We start from the raw sequence: 22,409 nt of genomic DNA on the forward strand, positions 1-22,409 counted from the left end.
AGTGTCAATTTCAACAAAGAGATAGGTCTGTAATAGAAGGAATGTAAGATGCAGAACCATCTGAATAACTTTTATATATATATATATATATATGCACTCTACAAGTAAATACCTACCCCATAAATACCTACTTTTAGCATTAGCCACAAAAGAGGTTTGTACCCACATCATGCATTTTTGCAGACAGCTGTGTCTAACAAATGTGCAAAGAGGACCGATACTTCACTGAGAGCTGCGACAGCACACTCTAGGACTTAGCTAGAGCAGGAAAAACTGAGCTTTACGGGTATTGCCTATTTCAGAGAGAAAACTGGCTTGCTATGTAAGGAAGAAAACAGCTTCACTGGTATTGCTGGATTAATCTTCCCTCTCCTGTAACACGACATTCTTATTTTAATGAGGTGTTCCTACTGTTGACCTGGTCAAGCACATGATTTAACAGTTCAGCAGAATTTTTTTTGAATGGTTGCCATTTCATACTAAGAAATGAGCCTTTTAATCATCTTTTTTAAAGCTACAGTCATGTTAACCTACATAGTGTTCTTGTGAAAAAGCAAAAATTAATGATTTTTTCTCATTCTACTATATATGAAAACCAAATATGAACCAATCCTATCCTTCTAAATACTGTTGCGTCTACCAAAAAAAAAAAAAAAAGGAAAAAAAAAAAGACAGAAGGTAAAAGCCATCCTACTCAAAAAAGCAATGATACCACAGATACAAGAAGAGAATTGTCAACACTGCAAGCTCAGTACAGATCTGATATAAACATACCTTAGCAAGCGCTAAGATCATCCACAGGAGATACCAGTATTTTGAAAGCAGACCTCAATTTTTTTCATGCAATTATGTTGGTTCAGGCTCCAGTTCTTACTAAACCATGGCTGTTGTACTCCTAGCTAAAGTGCACATGATAGTCATTGTTCTTTCAAGAAAAAAACCTCAGCAAGGGTTATTTACCAACTAATATTAATTCAAATGTGTCCTTCATACTTGTCATTTGAATATTTAGATGCTCAAACATGCTCTAAATCCAAGTAGAGCCACAAAAGATGAAGATCCATCCATCCATAACAGGAGAAACAACCAGTCTCATCCATTACACCCTTATCTCACACATACAGGGAAACACAAAAAAAATTTAAAGCTTTTTCTGTCCAAGTGAATGCTTCACTCAAATGCCTCCATGTAAAATTAAGAAAACAAGCATGACACCCAAATTGTTTCCAATACCACAGTCAGGTGCACTACAAGGTTAGGTTTACTGGTACATGAGAGAGATGGAGATAAGATAAAAAAAAACAGGACAAAGGCGGTTCTGTTGTTTCTTTAATCACATACTTATTACTGCTGTGACTTAAACCCCTCAAGAAGTCCCAGTATTTGCATGAGGAAGGTCATGGTATATTCATGTTTCCTTATTCTGTGTCTACCAATACCAGTCATTTGCCTGTCATCCTACACATGGGACCAGAGGGTCTTTTTGGGCACTGACTTGTTGCGCCCTGGTGACAGCATGTGGCGGGGTGCTGCTGCTCTGCTCTGTGCCTGGCGCTCGGTTTGCCAGCCATGGGTGTCTGCACACCTGGCTGGTGTTTGGCACGCTCAGACCTTGCCACACCAGGGAGGCACTGGCCAAGTGCTGCTAAGGACAAGCGACGCACCCACGTCTGACAGCTAACGTGCCTCGCTGTCCCGTGCCAACATGGATGGGTTCCTTTGGGTTTGGCAACCACGTGCTGGAGCAGAGCGGGTGAGTGCTTGGACTGTCACAGCTCAGTCCCACCTGGGCAACAACCGACTGCTGAGAGGCATTTGAAGAAATGGGCTGCTAGCATGTTTCACCTCTAGCTACTAGAGCTTCTGTGTAGCTCATCAGTTGTAATATAGACAAGAGGAAACATACAAAGGATCGGACTTGCTCAGCAGAGCACACTGTTGGAAACTGAAAGCATCTGGAACAATGACTGAGGGTCAGGAGATGCAGCTGGATGCATTTCTCATTAATTCTGTAGAACTGGATTTCAGGTGAGAGGTACCCTTTCAGTAATCCTCCAGCTTTTTACGTAAGCCACACCCCCATTTGTTTCGTTATTGACAACTGATTCCTTAAACATAGAAAACATTTTTATGCTAACTTTTCCAGAAGAATAAACAGTATGGAATATACAAATAGATACCAAGGTTTACTTGCCACATCAATGTATTCACCCCTGAGTAATGTTAACTGTGGGTTGCTCCTTAGCAACCCCAGTTTGACACAGCACCAATAAATTCTTATTTACGAGGAAACAATTTTATTGCTAAATCAATATTTTCTTTGAAAATGATCAAATGCAGCTAGTATTTAGCAATTTCCAGTAAGTACTGTAACACTGTACAGTAATCACCTTTTGAAAACACTGCTTTTAGTCAGTTTAATACCAGTGAGTATTTTATATTTAAAAATGGTTAAATGTACATTAGTAACAAATTAATTAACATAGTCAGTCTTTAAAAATGTAGGTCACTTATGAGCTTATCTAGCACAGCAAAGCATTAAAGATAATTTTATTTGAAATTTAAGACCTCTGTCTAATCAATGATAATCCACCATCACTTATTTTCTTCTCTGAACACTGAACTGTAACAAATCCTACCATCCATGCAAAATTTGAAACCAAAGGTGGACTAAAAATCACAAAAATAACATCACATACTGGAAACTGATTATGTTCCACTATCAGAAGAAACATGAATCATTAGATTGGGGTATACTCTCTGACGAACTTGCAATATGGATACAAAATGCACAGGCATTATTCAAGTAGATTATGTATTAACCCTTCATTATTAAGAAACAAGGCATTTTTCATATTTTAACCCTCTTAAATAGATACTTTCATGTCTCTATAAAAATCATCCCTGGTTTGAAAAACATCTTCAAATGAAACAAAACTAGTAAGATCTCAATAAATAGGGCATCATCTTCATCTTTGACTTGCATTTTTATTAGTAAAATTAAAAGGTGGGAAAATCGGGCTGGTTTTTGCCCATTAATGTATTTACATACAGTGTTTGGAGCAGCTGGAAAAGCACAAGACAGTGGAGAGACCTCGGCAGACACAGAAGGACAGTCTATCCATTTATGTAGGGGCTCACATATACACACAAGCTCAATTTTGCCATGAGGACAGAAACGTTGAAAAGCCTCAGTCTGCAACAAATTCAACCTCCTTCAGTCCTTCAAAGCCCATTCTACCAAGTCTTTATCAAAAAGAACAATGCTAAATAAAACCAGCTATGGGCTCCATCAACTACCTAACGAAGTAAATTTAAAGACTCTCATTAGGCATTAGATCAAGTTCTAATTGAATCCAAACAAACTGTAAAAATGACCCAGGCAATGGGAGAAATGCTCTAGTACCACCTTCCAGTTCCCCCAGTGCCATTCTTTTGCTCAGTCTCCAAACCACAGAATAAAACCGAAAGGGTGTAACAAATATAGTTCATCTGTACAGGACTGTATAGTTATCTAGGGATTTTATGTCTTGTCCAAATTCCATTAGAAATGAGATGGGATGTAGCATTTGATTACTTCAGTTAATACTGAAGTTAATTTTCACACTCATTTCATGAGACTGATAAGCCTAGTCTATTAATTACTGCTTAATTTACTGCTACGTGTGCAAAAAGGATATTCCTAGCTTTTAAAAGCAAACACGTTGCTGATTTCTACTGTTCTCTCAGTACGCATTAGATGATATGACTTCCCAATGTTTCCCATTCCACTGTAAGCATAGCATGTACTCTTCCTGAATAGAACAAATGTTTGCCTTCTCTATTGTTCAGTGTACAGCTGTATTAATCACCTCATATTAAAATAGTAGTATAAATCAAGTCCCAGGCCTTGATTAGAAAATTTTCCAAGAGCACAAGGACCATGAAGCAAAGATGAGCTATTCATCTGAGTCTGCAAACAGACTCCTTGAAGTACCTTTGTAGTCAAAAGGTACAAGTCAGAATGGATCTTACCACTTCCAGTGCTGCCACCCATAAGCCCGTGAGCAAGCCACCTGGCAGATGCAGCACAGGTCAGCGTGACTCTTGCCATTCAAAGCTACATGCACCAGCAAATGCAAGAAAACATCTCCGAGGAGGATGTGGTGTGAAAATACAGATTGGGGTACAGATAGATTTGTGCAGAGTGTGGTATTTCACAACAGCCAAGACACTGTAGAAGGAACCAAAAAAAAACCACCAAACCCCAAATCAAAAACAAATCCAGATGACTCCTCCCTGAAAAGCAGTTAAGGCAGTTTCATACCCAGGCACATTACTCAAATGACAGGGTGTAACAAGATGTAAGAGACCTGTCCTCTCATCCTGCCTCTCATCAGTCAGACAGCTTTAGTTTTCTATGTCCAGGACATTTTTCAAGCTCTAATGATAATTGCAAGAACAAATCTAAAACCCCTATGTACATCAGCATGCTGTTATTTATACCACGTCTATAAAATCTGAAAAGACACATGAGCACAGGAATAATACCTACCTGGAAAGAAAATAAAAATAAAAATCACCACAACGTAGTTATCAAATTCCTTTTCTTCCTGCAGTTCTACTTATCCCAACAGCCCAGTTTTATTTTGTATTGTTGTATCATTCCTCTAACTAATGTATCTTTCACTGCTCTGTGAAACGGAAGTCAGATTACAGACGTATATTTGTGACCAACAAAGAAAAATCATTACTTAAATTTTAGACCCCAAATGCCAAGATTTCTTTCTGCAGAAGTTTTCCAGAGCACTTTATCTTCTTGTATGTAAAATTTAGTCATTCAGATTTAAAAATCAAGTTCTGTAACCAGGGATGTACTGAAAGATGTGCTAGAAATGCCAGGCTCTGACTATTATCAACCAACTGCATCACCTTCACAGTGATGAGCTTTAAGAGCTCTCCTATAATAAAGTCTCTGAAATCTTTTCAGCAACAACTGAGAAGACCTGCAGAAAAACTCTCCCAGCTAGAAAATTTGCACGTTTGTTCTTACTGATGCTAAGAAAAGAGGAAAAAGCAACTAATTACCAAATTACAAAATGCAATCTTACCTGGGTCCCATATTCAGACATACAAAACTTTGGCCATACTTCATAGTACAAGAAAAACACAGTCATTTTACTGAGGAATCTCAGTTCTGGGCTTTAAAGTTTACGCAGACAAAGAGGTACTCTATGATTTGTCAAAGAATTCATCACACTAGTATTTCTCAGAGCAAATGTGCTTACAAATTTTCCAGCTTAAGTTCCCATTGCTAGCGAAAAATAATTTCATTTAAAGATACCCTTACATAATTAATTTCAGATTTTGTTTTTTGTAAGCTGTCTTCTTGCAAGTACTGTGTTTCAGAAAGCCTCTGATGTGCACATACAGAACAGCTTTGTAAATCCAGCAAAGATACTTTCTGGCTTCTTGTTGAGCCACACTAGCCTGCCAAAAGGGCACCCTCACCTCTGCTTGTTGCTATGGCCACACTGTACGTCAGGCTTGCACTTTTTTCCCCAGATCTGACTGCTTATGACAGGCCTAGGTGCTTCCTATTACAGTGCCTGCAGCAGCATCAGCAATGACAAGAGCTGGCAGCCACTGCTGAGATGATCAGCGTGCAGCAGAGGACAGAGATGCTGAGGAATCTGAGCATGCTCCCTGCAACGCTGCACACAAGGACTGCTTTGAGACATGTTACAGGGCATGCAAATAACACATACAGATTTGACTGAAGAAGTCCTTTTAACTCTAGCCTTCCGTGGCAGAAAAGAGCTGAATATGGGTGAACCACTTGCTTAGAAAGCAAAACAAATACTGCATTTTGCAAGGTCTCAAGCATCTGTCTGTCCCCCTGGTTCTGAAATGCTGCTGCTGAGCATCAAAGACATGAGCATTTTAATTCACATAACAACAGCACAGCTAAGAAAATATTTACAAAGCTACTCATCATTAACTTTCAAATGTAATCTTAGTATTTGATAGCTTGTTTCATTCATTTCAGCTACTAAACTGAAAACATTTTGTTTGTTTCATGTGGACTTGTAGGGAAGGTCCCTTTCTGCATGGGGAAATCATGGCCAAAATCAAAGGTATGGTAACTCTCATACTACCGACATACCACTTCTAATGTATGAGGGCTCAGTCCCCATGCAGTAGGAAACCAGTCGCCAATGCCACGTTTGCAGCAATAAAGCTTACCTACAATAACCAAAGGTTCACAGTGCTGCTGAAATACTCAAGAACACCAACCACCTGCAAACCCAGCGTTAACGAAGCTTAGGGTCCAGTCAGCATCCTTCAAAATCATTTGCAGAAGCACACAGCGAAGCTAAACTTCCCCCCCTCAAAAAAAAAAGTTATAAAATCTTTAAGAAAATAAAATTTCCAATTTTCCTTGTATTTGTCATTTACTTATCACAGCACCAATAAAGTCTGGCCAATTTCAAGCACAGCAAACACATTAACTGCTCAAAAGACTGCATTCATGAAAACTCCATTTTCTAGTTCATTTTGCCCATTATCTACTAAAACATGCCTAAAGATGCTCAAGTCCATGTCTGCTTGGCAGCCTACTTTTCAGTTGTTTCTGCTCCTCAGACCCTTCCTTGTTCAATTAATGAAACCGCACTATCTTGCTATTTCTTTTTTTCATACACTAGGCCCTATTGTGCCGCCTTCTTACCATCCTTTCCTGCTGGAGTTGCACTACTTTTCCAGTGCCACAAGGGATGAAGTTTGCAGAAACACTGGTAAAAAGCAGAGCCTTGGTGTTTATCCTTTCTTTGTTCAGATCAGCTCTGAAAACTAACAACTGCTTTCTTGTGTCAGTGAGTACACATGAATCATATCCTCACTTTGCAAAATTACTCTTTCTTTAGACCACCCTTTGAAGCTCCTATGGGTGGCTGATGTACTACGAAAATCGTTGTTCCTATATATAAGAAACCTTCAGGACAAGGTACCTGTCAATTTACCTTTTCTATTGCATAACATATACAGATACCTTGAGCAAGAGTAAGAAAAAATATCTGGCACTTTCATTTCTAGTCCCTGCAGTTAAAATAACTTTTTCAGTACCAACTGGTGCAGTGCTGCCATACTGAATCTATGGACTGCTATCAGTATACCACAAGAGAAGGTTATTTCATAATAAAATTTTACCTATCAACTTGGTGGTCCGCCTCTTTAAAATTTGATTTATGGCAATTAAAACACCAGTATTGTTAGTCATTTTGCTCTTGGCCATTAGAAAAGACATCTCTGTTGTAGCTGTTCATTCTGAATTGCAAAACCCAAGTATATGAAAACTATCTCAGCCAGCAGGGTGAGGTTGTAATTCTGGGTAAAATTACTGCATTAAGGCTGTGAAGTCCGCCTTGGCCACAATAATATCAGATAGCCTTGTTTAAATACATTAATGCCTGCTTGAACAGGTCCTTTCAATCCTATAAAATAATTCAATTAAAACCCACATACTATTACATCCATCAGACAATGCTCCTGGCTTTTTGTATGTGGTGAACATGAGTGATATAGCGGAATAGTTACAAGATTGCAGTTAACCATACAGATTTCCTGTAAGGTCCAGCTGTTTATTCCAGAATAAAATGAACACTGCCTTAGATTGCTTTATATAACTTTGAAAAACATGCTTGTAAATTTCTTCAAAAAGACAGACTTCAGGCAAAAAGAAAATCCCACTGGTTAGTATATGATGCTTATGAACACAGGCAAGCAAAAGCCACCATTAACACGCATTTTATTAGTGAGGGAGAATGATGGAGGAGATTGAAAACCAGCCTGAACTAGCGCACATTACAATAATTGCTGCCTCATTAACATTTTGCCAACATCTAGTGTTGATGAAAGTGGACTGAATTCTGATGTTCAAGAAACCTGCTAACGACATTCTTAGCTGACAAGCATAACTCACGTGAACATACGCATTAGGAAGCACAGGGAGCCCTGCTACTGAGCTGTGCCATGCAGACACTGACTGGGCTGCATAGCTGAACACCTGAAAGCAGCAGCAAGATGCTCTTAAGTATGCTTCCAGACTTGGATGGCCCCAAATGCATCTTAACTGCTCCACCTCAGTTCCCCAGCCTGCGAAACAGAAATACTTCTGATCTGTAAATTGAGTGACGTGAATGTCATGGTATATCATTGTAGCACAGTGCAGGAAATTTTTAAGCATAACTTGCAGTGCAATTAGATAAGAAAGGAATTTTAAGGGTTTGTGTTGTCTCACAGGTAAAAAGCTAACTATCCTGGTTCCAGCTGGGATACAGTTAATTTTCTTCGGTCAGCAGGTGGTGAGCAGCTACACCGTGCATGATGTGTTCCTTTCTTCCTTTCCCTCTGGATTTTATTCTTTCCTTCCCCCTTTTCATTATAACTGTTACTGTCATCATTGCTATTACTGTTCTTTCATTTTTAATCTGTTTCAATTATTAGATTGTTCTTACCTCAACCCTGGAGTTTTACATTCCTTTCCAACTCTCCTTCCCACCCCTCAGGGTGAGAGGGAGTAATCGAGCGGCTGGGTGGGGCTTCATTACCAGCTGGGGTTAAACCATGACAGAGAATGATGCTGATAACACACTGATGCTGTAGTCAGGGTAAGCACAGCTCAGCAAGGACTTCGCTGAGGACTTTTCAGTTTCCCATGCCCCACCAGTAAGCAGGTGCACAAGAAGCTGGGAGGGAGCAGAGCCAGGACAGCTGACCCAAACTAGCCAAAGGGACATTCCATACCACATGATGTCATGCTCAGTATATAAAGCTGAGGGGAGCTGGCCAGGAGAGGCTGATCGCTGCTGGGGGACTGGCTGGGTATCGGTCACGGGGTGGTGAGCAACTGTATTGTGCATCACTTGTTTTTTACGTTTTTCATTGGGTTTTATTCCTCTCCCTCCCTCTCCTCTTCCAATAATTACAATTATTATTATTGTTGTTATTATTTTTACTTTTATCTCAGTTATGAAGCTGTTCTTATCTCAGCCCATGGGTTTTAACTTTTCTCCTGATTCTCTCCATCACACAGGGAGGGGAGGCAAGGGCCTGCATGGTATTTAGTTGCTGGCTGGGGTTAAATGACAACACTAACTCAGTTATTTATTGTGGTTTATATTCTGGGCTGTTTTAAATAAATCCATGAACTACTTCCACACTTTTTGTACAAATTAGAAGCTATCCTTGACCAGGAAAGATGAAATATTACTATAGAAAACTACATATGTGCATTAATTGCAACTGATATTTCTTAACTATAATAAAAGATCAAAATAAATCAAATTCAACCAGAAGGTATGCTTCCAGTTTAACTTTCCTTTGTCTTCTTGCTTTCCCTCCCCAAATAAAATCAATAGCAAAAATTCACAAACCAGCAGCCTTTCCCCTAGCAATGATGAGCAGAGGGTTTAGTTAAACATTGAGCTGACTGAGTAAAATCCCTCAGCAAGACAATTTCATTAGCTGATCATCTATTAGTGGGCTACAACTCAATTAACAGAAGTAACAAGCTGTTTAAATTTCATTTATAAATAATCTCATAAACAGGCCCTGCACATCAGCTTGATTCAGTGTTACTCCACTGGCTGTGATTTACAACAGGTGGTACTATTGCCTGTGCAGCTCCATTTCAGCACCCAGAGAGGCAAGCAGAGCGGATGACAGGCGGGACTCACCCTAGTACAGCAGCGTTGCCCTGGGCTGGAGGTCCAGATGCAGCAGTGCCCATTGCAGCACAGCTCTGCCACCAGGCACCTAGCCCTGCAGCCACGGGGAAGCTGCAGCTGAGCTGCTCAGAGGTGAGCCCCAGCTCAACAGCCAGGTTCTGGCCACTGCCCTGCTCACACAGTCCCAGGCAGGATGAGCAGCATCACTTTTCACCATGCCTCAGCTCGCCTGCATTCATTTTTGCAGCTACCTGGGGGACCAGCTGCAAGTTAGCTAGAACTGGGATCAGTTTCTATTGAGATATGCTCTATTTAAAAAAATAAAATCAGAACAGGGTGTATCCATCCATAATACACTTAATTCTATGTTAAGTCTCCTAAATATGGAAAATTTTGGCAAATGATACCAAAACCCCTACTAATGTAACTGAGACAAGAACAGTTCCTCCGTGCAGTTTCTTTACGAGGCCGAGTCTGAACTGACATTTCAGCAAACACCACATCCATTGTACCAAAACTTTACACAGCAGCAGAAGCTGCCTCTTACTGGAAACAAAAAAATTACTAAAAAGAATAAAATAAGAGGTTGCTGCTCTTTGAAATGCTTCATATCTTACAGTCTAACCTTGATCACAGCAGCACACTACTATGAATAAAATGCAGGAGTTCTTGGCTCTAAATACTGGCACAAGGAGCCACAAGTATTTAGATACTTCCAGTAGCCACAAATTCCACCTTTATTATTAAGCAAGAAGTTAGGAAGTACTCATGTTCATGAAGCCTTTTCCAAGTAAAACCTTCAGAGGGGAAAAAAAAAGAAAAAAGACAAACCCCGCCACCAGTATTTTTTGTAATGTGCCTTTCTGTGGCACTTAATATTTGCATTTTAACTTTACATAATTCAACTGCTGGAAAAATTGTCATAGTTTTCAAATCTTCTATTATGATGGTTGACAGCAAAGTTATTTTCCCACATCAAGTCTTGGCTATTTACTCCATAACATTTTGTCTATATTATTCTGTGCCGTTACAGTAAAAGGAAAGAATCTTTTATACTGTGGCATTTCCTATAAATGAAGAGGCTACAAAAAGGGCTGTTTGTGTGCTGTTATGTGGACCATTTGCTTATATTTATGGAAAAAATTATCAAGTTATTAATGGCTGGAAAGCTATGCAATCCTAGAAGCAGCTAAAAAGCTGAAAAGTGTTAAATCATAGGAACGCGCAGAGAGGCATCATTCCTCTTACACAGCTCACATCCAGGACTTCTTAAGCAGCAGCAAATGACATGTGCAGAAATCGATCAGGTTTTTTTTCTAATATTGAAAGTACAGACTGAATCTGTGAGATTAGGGGTTCCTAACTTGTTTTGGAGCCTTAAAATGCCAGTATTCTTTGTATTGACTTTATGGGTCAAGTTGAGGTTCCTTTCTGCTGGTGCAGAATGGCACAGCCTGTGCGCTGTGCTTGTTTGAGAAGAGCCCCCTTGTGAAGGAGCTCACCCCATCACCCAACTGAGATACTTGCAGTTCACAAACACCTGCTCATCATGGCCCAGGAAGGCAAACGCTTGACATTGTGTACCCACACATGGAGAAGGGGCAGCTCAGAACTCAGACACATTGACCTTCACCCACCACATTTGCTTCTTTCTCAGCAACAGACTTACAGATCTATCACACCACCAAAGCCCCCAGTTAATATCCTCACTGGAGAACAGGGCATTTCATGATTTTTCCTCCTTTGGCAGCAACCCAACAGCCCCTATGGAAGCAGCATGCATTTGAAAAGAAGAGATTCAGTCACTGCTGAACTGGTACCACTGCTCCATCCTGAGTAGTGTTTCTGAGAAGATGGAAGTGTTCATAAATGATAAGGCAGCATTGGTGCAAGCCACCTGCACGAGAGCAAGTTTCACCCATTATCTTGCTGCAGCACATTGTTGCACAATACAGACAGCAAAGTGTTATCGCCTTGTTTTGTACATACATATGTATATACACACACCTCGCTCATCACTGCAGTTACCCGAGGGCAAGTCTGCTGATCTCCAGAAGCATGAGCAGTCTCAATGGAAGCAAGTAAGGTTGTACACAGGGAACTGCACTCCAGCCCAGAGGTCTTAAAGTCCTTTTGGGCTGGCTTCAGTGCATGGAAAGGGAGGAGCGTGCCTGGGCAGGCAGTCCTTCCTGACCTCTTCAATGCTCTTTTCCTTTTCTCTTGTTATGAAGTACGACAGAACTGGGGAATATGCACAATATGCATTAATTTAACCAGGCTCACCACTTAATCAGTACTCCTTTGTCACTGTAGAAACTTAAATCCGTAATGAATAAAAACTCTCCTGATGCTGCACTCAACAAGCCTTTTCTTGCTTATAGCTGCCCCTTAATTGCAATCTTCATCAGAAGCAGCACTCCGAAGAGCTAACCAAATCCCCTGATTTTCCTAGAAAGATCTGAGAATGTAAGAACCAATTAAACTACCATGTCAGCCAGCCAAGTGTGATGGCATTGCCAGACGCTTATAGAAGAGTACTGTCACAAAAGAAACCCCATCAAGTTTTTCCCCTGGATATCCAAGTTTTTTAAATCTGAGAAGCAAAACAGAGATGCTGCCTGCTCTGCAACAATTTAGTCATGACAACAGATTTCTTTTCTACTATTACATTTCCAGCACATATTTTTCATGTGCAATAGCTGAAACCCAAGAGAATGACTGATGTTTAAATCACCTTAAATGGATATGACAACATTATCCTGCCCCCTAATTGGAAACAGGTCACTAATCGGTGGCTATGACAGAAGAGGGTACAATTTTATTCTGGCTGAGCTTCTAGATTTGGAAAAAGTATTGCAAAAAATTATGCTCTTACACATGTAATTTCTGTAGACAAGCTCCTATCCATGTGACAAACCTGTCCCCAGAGTTGGCAGCAAGAACTCAAAAAAGACAATGCTAAAAACTAGCCTGTTAAAAAACTGAACTAGTGGCATAAGCCATGTTTATTAGTTCCATACTCAGCCTACCTAGGCTCCTGCAAAATTACCAACCACCACAGCACTTAAGCTTTTCCACAAAATAAGACAAGGATAAAAACAGATGAATGGACTGAATCAGAAGTCACAGCCTGTTGTTAGCTCCATATATTCTGGTCAGGGAAATCCAGAGAGCTACTGCTAGCCTGCGGGAACACGATGCTGTTTCTCTATCCAGTGAGTGCCTGTGAAGAGCTGCCAAGAGGCTGGAGGTGCCTTCTGGCCCCCTCCTCTTGCCCCAGCAAGGGTCATGCAAGAATGCAGGCAGCAGGGCTCTCCCCTTCTCCTGGGAAAACACAGTGAAGGTAACACAACTTGTGCTTAAGTGTGTTAGGGAATTCACACACGGTCCATTATTTGAACCAAGTTATTTGAACCAAGTTTAGCCTCACTCTTTCCCCAGATATTTCATTAGTCAGCCTCCCATTGCCTGTGTGGACTTTTTAGCACTGTAAAGGAGGAAAGGAAAAATACTTTTTAGCAGCAGGAAAATGTGATTATAAACCAGCTCAAATTGGCAGGGGAGGGACTTTAACATAATGTCAGGAGGGAATGTTAGAAAAAAAAAAAAAAGAAACTGAACAGATTTCAAATTGTCTTTGTTTCCATCAAGTGCAATTTTAGTTTACGTTAGATGTTTACAGGTAGGTAATTTTTTTACAATAAAATACCTTTAAGATTATTGTTTGAGTACATGTAATGGGTGACAAGTTCAGGGCCATAAACATAAACCAAAATTCCATTAACATTTGCTCAGAGTGTTACATTATCATAGTCTTTGGAATTTAGTTGATTGATAACATTGATGCTTTGGGCATCTTCAAAGCAATCAAAATCTCAGAAAGGTTTGGGTTTTTTTTTAATAGTAACCAGCACTAGCATCCATCTGTAAATAGACCTGCTTTAATCTGTAAAAAGATTTGCACATACTGGTATACAAGTTGGACAACTATAATTTATACTTAAAAAATAGTTTCATAGTTAACATGGTTAAACTAAATAAAACCTAAATCTTCTTAGCTTTGACATCTAAAAAAGCTTCCTGGAGAAAAGGAATTCACTTAAGTTTGTAGCGGGAAAGAAATACCCATGAATAACCTTTTCCAAACTCTTGTTCATTACCAGCTATCACCAAATCCTTCAAAACCACTGTCATGTGCAGTAGACTTAAAACTAAAACAAAAGCAACCTGAAACTTCTTCCACATCTAAAACCAGATAGCCAGACACACAAAAGCAACACACTAGACAAGTTTGCAAAAATCATCATTACAAATTACAAAAAATACATTTCTGTGTTACCAGTTTCACTGTAAGTATTCCTCCACATTTGACTACCTTGCAATTAATACTGTCTAACAGAAAGTGGTTCTTGTATCTTTATTATTACCATTCTTCATTTATTGATTGTCTGTCACAGAATAATTCTCAGATTCCAAATCAGGGACTTAAGCTAGGTGCTGCCAAACTGCACACGGGAAAGAGATGGTTCTTCTCCCAGAGAATTTAAAGTCTTGACAAAAAAAAAGCAGGTTATTCATTAAAAGGAGGTATTTTTTTAAATTTTTTTTTAAATGTCACTCTGCAACCTGCAAGTTCTAGAAAGATCATTTGCTTACACAAGTGTATCAAAGCGTACCTGTGTCTAAAGTTAAAAACCACAACCAGCAAGCTAGTAGCCACCTAAAAACTATCTTTTTCAACAGATGTTACTCACAGCTCACTTTAGCAGAACCTTCCATGGGTTAGCATCTCTGGAAATCAAAACCGTTAAATAGAGGCATCTAATTATGCCTTGGGATCCTATCTCTAGTGACCCAAACTGGAAAAGTATTTCCTGAAATGAATTTATTTCTGTTTGAGTAAGCATCATGCAGAAAAACACAATACAGCCACAGTCCACTGATGTTAGCCAATATTAACAGCACATCGTATAGAAAATCACAAATACATCTCCAAGAGTGAAAGACATTTCAGCTGATTTTCCAAGTTTAGAAATTTTTCTAGTTTCAGAGCCTTTCAAGACATTACAGGGTTTCTAGAGGAGTATGAGGATGACAAACTTCCTATGCTTTTAAAAAGATGCTGGGATTCTCCTGTTAGTACCCAATTTCAGAAGCTGGTGTTTAAGAAAACACCAAGTACTGTAATATTCATGAAAACATAACGACAACTGACAATACTTTTAAATACTATGTCCTTTTGAAATCAGATTTATTTACGAACTATGCCCATGGGTGCATCACAGATCTATCCATCAGTTACTTCATGTGCAATGCCTCCAGGCACTTGGAAATGTTGCTTATCACAGGAATGGCTGGGAAATGGGAAATCATCTGGATATTACAGTCATCCTGGCGTAACTTCAGCAGCCAAGCATCATGGCTGGCTTCCTACAGAGCCGACCTAGAGCACGTTTTCAAAGTTTCTGGGGTTACACTTCCTGCCACAAAATGCTGGGGCTCATCCACAGGCTGCAGAGCACACTGTGCCTACTGCTCCCAGCAATTTTAAGCAGGGAGAAGGAGGATCTTTTCGTCTGTCTGCATTGCCCCACTTGTGGTCATCCAAAGCTGTGAGCTGGCATGCCATAAACTGCTGCTAATTGAGCAAAAGGGACACCTAAATAAAATAAATACCCTTGGAGCAGGATAAGCTAACAGAAGACCTATGCAGGCATTACTGACAAGAAGGGGATTCCACACGGATGCAATCAATGGTTCAGACTGCCAACTCACTGCCCAGAGAGGGACTGGAGATGAGACTGACTCCCCGGCCTATTTCAGGCATTCAGGACGCACAATAGTTCCCTCCCTGGGTATTTTTCCCTCTTCTATAACAGCCTTTGCATGATGAGTAAAAGCTTTTGCCTGGTGCAGGGCTACATTCTTATGCTACTCCTTACGCCTCACACATGTTCACATAAGTAAGGAAACACTGACAAACATGATGTTACATATAAAAAAAAAGGGGGGGGGGGGGGGGGAATGACATGACACTGGGGATAAATATGGGAAGCTGAGAATCTGGCAAAACAACCCCATAATCAACCAATCTTGTGGGGTTGTTCTTAAGGAAACGCAGAGAAAGGGAAAGAGGGAAACATGGTGAGAAACCATGTCCTGTACCAACAATGTTCTTTTTCTTGGTCTTCTCATCTGATTTTATACGACTCACTTTTGGGTTACAGAACTGGGTACTCTTGAACATTCATTGCTGTACTAAAGTCTACGTCCTCAGCCTTGAGCAAAGTTTCTCTGCTTCAGTTTCTCTACAAACTAAACCAGTATCATTTACCTATGTGTTTCATTGAGATGCCACAGTTTGCAGCTGTATTCCAGTAGGAAGTGCTGTATAATATATGCTGGATACGTTTTACTGATCAGAAATAAAATCATTCTTTAGAACAACCTGTTACACATGTAAAATTAAAATCCTTCTGCATTAAATTTTCTCATATTATTATATGGGCTTGCTGATTTATATTCAAGATTGTTCACATTATGGATAATGGCACCAATTTACCTTTTATTTTAATTTATTCAAAACAAAATTAAAAACCCCAAACACTGAAATATGTCACAGATTTCTATACAGGGGGGTAGACTTTCCAAAATTGTGGGGGAAAGATTACCTCAGGAATTGAATATGACCTGCAGAACCAAACAGCAGCTATTTCTTTCCAATACAGTAATACCAGTTTTTTCCTAAATACTGCAACATGAAACAGTAAGTAGCAATAAAGTGCTTTAGACATGTACATCTATATTTGATATATCAAACAGACTGAGGACTGAGTAGAAATTACTGCAATATACAAATCCTGGTTTTGATGTAAAGCTTGGCAACATTCTTACTGACCTTCAGATTAACTATGCCAACTAGGCTTACTGTGTACCCCACATCCATCTCGTGTCTGTATGATCTTATGCTGGAAACAACAAGATCAAAAACTTTTTCTGAATCACATATTCCTTTTCATTTGAATAAACACACGTGAAGAATGTTTATCCTGTCACCTATGGCAAACAATTAACTAGTTCAAACAAATACAAACAAAACATAGTATCAGATATAGCACCTTTGTGTTTACTTGAAGATGCAAAGCAGCTGTCATGTTTTATTTTAAGAACAGATGCTTTTCAGGTAAAAACCTGAATATACTTGGCAAAACTTAAGACAAATCAATTCACAATTATTCTAGAAACAGCTTGTCCTTATTGTTCATACAACACACTGCATATCTTACCTGTTACAGGGAGGTAATAAGTAAATACTTGAAGAAAGTCCAGGATCTTGTGAAAGAGTGGCTATGCAGACATCACAAGTGAGGGAACAGACAGGTGTTCAAACTTGTTAGCAATGAGAGATCAGGCCCTACATGTCAGTCTGATTACTCCCTTCGAAAACAAGGATTCAAATAGTGCTAAACAGACCCTGAAACTCTTTTTGTAACTTGCCGGTACATAGGCAGCATGCCCATAATAATGAGATCTTTCAACTGGCAATAAAAACTGGTAACACAGTTCGGAGAATAGGGAAATACCAGGCAGATAACTCTTAGAACTGAGATGTAATTGCTGCTGAGAGTCTCTAAAGACAAGAACAGTAAATGGGATATTATATTATAGGACTAAACCACACAAGAGTGCAAATACCTCACACTTTACATGCAGGCTGAGTTGAACATGGACTTAAAAACAGTGAATAAGAAACAAAGGCAGTCAGAGCAAGACAGCAGAATTTTAAGAAGGTGTAAGCCAAATAAAATATGCTTAGTATTTTGTGACTTCAGAAAAAAACTAATTGCAACTAAAAAGGTTACCAGCTGCTTTCGCAGACACAAGAGGCAAACCCAGAGTACCTAAACCTTTCTTCTTCTCTCTCATTGAACATGTAGCTCCACACTCAGCTGACGACAAATACAAAAATAAATTCTGAAGCAAGACAGCAGGCTTATTAATTGGGCTTTGAAAATTAACTGTAGCAACATAGCTACATATTGCTTGTAAGCCAAAATCATTGATGAAAGTGAACTTATGAATGGAGCATGTGGCAGCTATTTCAAGCTGTGAAACAAAAATACACACGCAGATCACAACAGATACTGGCACATAATTCCCTAGCTAACACGCATCCTCAGCTTCCAGGAAGGGCAGGAAGAGTGCGCTCCGCCTCAGAAACACACCTCTGGGTCTGTCGTGACTATTGTGACTGCACCTCGGTTCTGAGCGTGGTCTTGTAACACATGAGAGTGGTCAGCACTACTGTTTACAAATAAATTTAGCATGCAGCTCCCCTGGGACCAACAATTAACTTCATCACCTCCTGATGCTACTTTCCACACCATTTTCTAGGAAAGATCCCTAGTTCAACCCCATGGGATGCTATGAAAAGAAAGAGCAACTGAAGGGCTTATCTTTTTGGCTTTGAAACTGAGACACACCGGGAAACACTACCGCCTTCCGTCACCAGCACCCCTTTCACAGCTTGCCCTCGTATGGAAGAGCACTGCGCGCAGCCGGCAGCACCGGCCCGCCCGGCGCCCCGGGGACCGCGGCTGCCCAGCCCGGGGCTCTCCAACGCCGCGGACCCGCTCCCGCCGACACCGGCGTGCGCGGCCGGCGGCGCCGCAACCGCGACCCGCTGCGGGCACCGTCTGCGGCCCCGCCGCCCCCCGCCCCGGCTGACGCGACCCCCGCACCCGTCCCGCGGCACGGGGGGCGCGGCCGCGGGCTCCTACCTTGTTGGAGGCCATCTCGCTGACGGAGTGCCTGGTCTGCAGGGTCTCCAGCTGGTCCAAGCACCAGTCCAGCTCCTCGAGGGTCTCGCTGGCCAGTTTTTGGTAGGCCTCCTCTGCGAAGAGACACGGAAAGGCGTACTCAGTTCGCAGGCGTTTCACAGGGCTAACGGCGAGCTCCAGCGGGCCCATCCGCCGCCGCCCGGTGCCCACACACGAGGTGCCCACACACGAGTGCCGCTCCCTCATATTGCCAGCCCGGCCGAGCCGCGGGGCCGCGCTCTTCCCCGGAATCACCGGGTCGGCCACCGCCGGCGCCGACAGAAACTTCCTGCCGGCCGCGCTCGCCGCCGGGCTCGCCTCGCCTCCCCTACCCGCCCGCCACGGGGTGGGGGGCGCGGCGGCGCCGGGGCGCCCCCTGGCGGGCAGCGCGGAGCTACGCGGGCGCGCTGCCGGTGCGGGCGCGGGCGGGAGGACCCCGCCGCGGCGGCCACCGCACTGTTGCGTTTCGCAGCCCCGGCGGCGACACGGCTGGTGGCGGGGGGCGGCCCCGGCGGCCTCGCAGGTCCCGGGCGGGACCCGCCGGGCCGGCCTGAGCCGCAGCCCCTGTGCTTTCTTACCGAGCCCCGGGGGCACCATGAGAGTCAACGGGCTAGTGCTTATACAGCGTGGGGAAGGTGTACGGGCGGGCGTCAGGTGCTTGGGGTAACGATGCTTGGAGCACCGGCGGCCAGCGGAGAGCTCGGTAACGGCGGCAGCGCTCGCACTCGCGGGAAAGCGCGCGCGTGCACGGAGCGTCACGTGGATGTCAGCGAAGAAGGAGCCGCTGAAAGTTTTGGAAATGGACCCGGCAACGCCGTATGTGCAACGGGCCCGACGCAGATCTTCGTGGTTTAACCAAAATCGCTCTGTGCCGCATTGGAGCCAGGCAGGGGTTTCCCTTACAGAGAGGCAGGCACTCCCTCCTATCAGCAACTCCCCAACAGCAGATCTGCTGGTATGCAAACAATTTCAGAAAAATAATTCCACATCTAGGGTGCCAGCCTCACCTACAAAGCCTAGCGCTTTTTTTCTTTCTTTTTTCTTTCCTTTTTTTTTTTTTTTTCCCTGACGTAGATCTGAAGGGGCGAATGCTTCACTACACTAAACTCAGCGCTGAGAAGAGTTTCAGCCCAAGCATGCTGTCTTGCAAGCTGTGTATCTGAAACATCAAGTTTTGAAACTCCTGGCACGGGTGATCCTGGATCACCTACATGCAAACGTAACCCCAAGGCACAGAAACTTTTGTTCAGTGGGCTTGTTATTGCCATCTAAAACATCTCCCTTAACTTGTTTCACATCACATTATCTGTACTTTCAAAATGTCAGACAAGCAAAAAATCAAGCAAACAAATTAACTAAAACACATTTTTAAACTAAACACCCCAACACGGACCACTGCCAAATAGCTCTGTGCATTACTGTTCAACATCTAGGGTATTAGTTTCATATCTTTACATTTCAGAATATGTGCTCAAAAACTTCAGATTCTTTCACAGCTGTTAAACCTCACATACTTGTGGTTATTGCAAAACCACTCCACAGTTATGAATAATGTCCATTTGCCTCAGGAAAAAGGCAATGTGAGAAGAAAAGGTTTGGACTGAGATTAAGTAGCAGAACTATTTAAAGAAAATTTTGCAGTGCCTGCCTGTATTGTGAGTAACCTGCCACTTGAGCAAACACAATGCTGATACTCAAAAGAAAAATAATCCACATTGAATTGTAAACATGGTCTTTCAGACTTGTCATACCTCCTACAAATTCTATCAGATTCAAAAGAATTCCCCTGGCAAAAAAAAATCAAGGCTTTTCTAGCTTGTTTAGCTATCAAAAGAGAATCTGTGACGTTCTCAACACACAGACATCACAGCTGACTAATTCTTGAACATGACTGGTTTACTGACTTTACAGTATAGATTTCATCAAGATCAGTACTGGAAACAGACATAACTTTGTTTATAATATGTTTGTAAGTAGACTGCATTAAAAGCTTTTGATGAAGTGGAGATGTGGTTAAAGTATGCATAATTATCTGATGACCTTATACAATTATGTAATTGAGGATAAAAAGCATAATGAAGATACTTTGTTGCTAGCCTACAGCCTACCCTTCAGAAGTTCTTGAAAATCAGATATTGGGAAACTTAAGAGAGTTGAGGGTTTTTTGTTGGTTTGGGCTTTCTTTCCCACAAGTAAGCATCATCACTTCTAATACTTAGGAGAGTAAAAGGGTAAGATTTTCCGAGAAGTATGAAAACAACAAAATAAACTTGACAAATACCATATTTAGGTAAAAGTAATAAAACACTCAGTTTGTTACATATTTTAAAACTTGTTATCAATGTAGCAATAACACACATTACCAACAGTACCTTACATCCAGGAATCCTTATCTACTATCCACCTTGCCATATATCTCAAAGCACATTAGAAAGCAGAATTCATCACTCACATAGAAGTCCCATCACCCTTAGGATATTTCTTACGATCTGTTGTTTCTGACGTCTGCACTTCAAGAGTCTGTGGCTGCGGTGGGGACTTGACTGACCACTGAGACTGAGTAAACTTCTAATGGCCACCGCTCAGCTAAAGACTTGCTGGACTCAGCACCTCCTGCCAGTTCTCAGACTGCAGAGCCGTCAGTCCAGCCCTGATAGCTTAAATGGAAATAAAAGGGTTTCTAACTGGTGACAAAGTACCCATCAAACAAGCACGGGCCGCTTTGTTCCTGCAGTTCTGAAGGGCAGAACAACCATAGGAAAGCTTTTTTCTAAACAGTACTGAAACTCTAAATTTGGGCCACACTTTTGTTGTTATACAATGTGGTGGAAAATGTTGTCGAGGTTAACAGCTTTTCAAGTATAACACCCTGTCACCACTAAGCTAAGAATAAAAAAATAATTATCAGCCATGCAGCTTTGACAGCCTCACAACAATTTTTCTGACCTCTTTCTTACCTCTAAGGTAGCACTCTGTAATTATGCCTAACCAGGACTGATCTACTTACCATTTTTTTTGGAATAGGCATATGATCACCCTTCCTCTCCCCACCAGCCCCCACCCCCTCCCCCACCCCTGCCTGATGAAGTCCTAAACTAGATTAACTTCTGTAAATGAGAGGGTTTTGAAATTTCAAACGTTCTTTAATATTAATAAGAGGGAGAGAAACACAATTTAAACACCAGTTGCTTTAAGAATTTGCATGTTATTTCATATATGCTTTAAAAAAAAAGGAAGTGACAGCAAATGTTCTCTTTACAGTTCACAGATTACCACAAACAATTCCACCACATGTAGCTTTCGGTAAAGTACATGGAAAAAAACAAATGAAAGGCTAGCAGAAAGAAAAAGGTCTGTCATAATCATTTATCGCTGCACACCTGTTTTTTTTTTAAAAAGAGTGTTCTACTGCTTGTTTTTATAAAAGACTCGATTCTTAGCACACCTAACGCTCCACCAGAGATAGCTGTACTTATATTCTCACACTTATTCAGGAACAACTTCTGTTCAAAATTTTCATAGGGGAAATTTACTATATGGCAATAATAGGAACGGTGTCCACATTATTTAAGTTCATCATGGTTCTCATATATGGTGTCCCAATACTCCCAGAGAACGAAAAGCAGTATTAGACTTTTTTACTAGCGCTCAAGTGTATTTATACCAACATTTGTAGTACTTTGAGGAAATTCAGCACAGCAGAATGAAAAGGTAAGTACAGCATCTTCATTGTTGTCCAATTAGTTGAGATTATCTGAGTGATGCAAAGAGACTGAAGAAGAGTTGTCTCAGCAAGCACACAGCCAAGGGCTTTAACCACTGTGTTGCCTTAAAATGGCAGTGTCTTGGAGGCAAGACAAGGCCATGGCTGAGCAGTGGTGTG

The 22,409-nt window shown here is 41.4% G+C and overlaps 1 protein-coding gene across 9 annotated transcripts in view; it reads right to left on the reverse strand.

The window, feature by feature from the left end:
* The window catches only part of PDE4D (phosphodiesterase 4D), a 626,273-nt gene that overhangs the window by 35,583 nt on the left and 568,281 nt on the right, over positions 1-22,409 (reverse strand). For 6 of the 9 annotated variants that reach the window (XM_080372937.1, XM_080372936.1, XM_080372939.1 and 3 more), the window contains one exon: positions 18,488-18,600. In XM_080372937.1, the coding sequence (XP_080229063.1) occupies positions 18,488-18,600 (113 nt within the window). Of the gene's footprint in view, positions 1-16,993; positions 18,466-18,487; positions 18,601-18,781; positions 18,835-20,978; positions 21,093-22,409 lie in introns of those variants that run through there. The other 3 variants (XM_080372942.1, XM_080372943.1, XM_080372944.1) reach the window with 3 other exon arrangements.

Source organism: Falco punctatus (assembly GCF_963210335.1).
Source record: "Falco punctatus genome assembly, chromosome: Z".
Lineage (NCBI taxonomy): Eukaryota > Metazoa > Chordata > Aves > Falconiformes > Falconidae > Falco > Falco punctatus.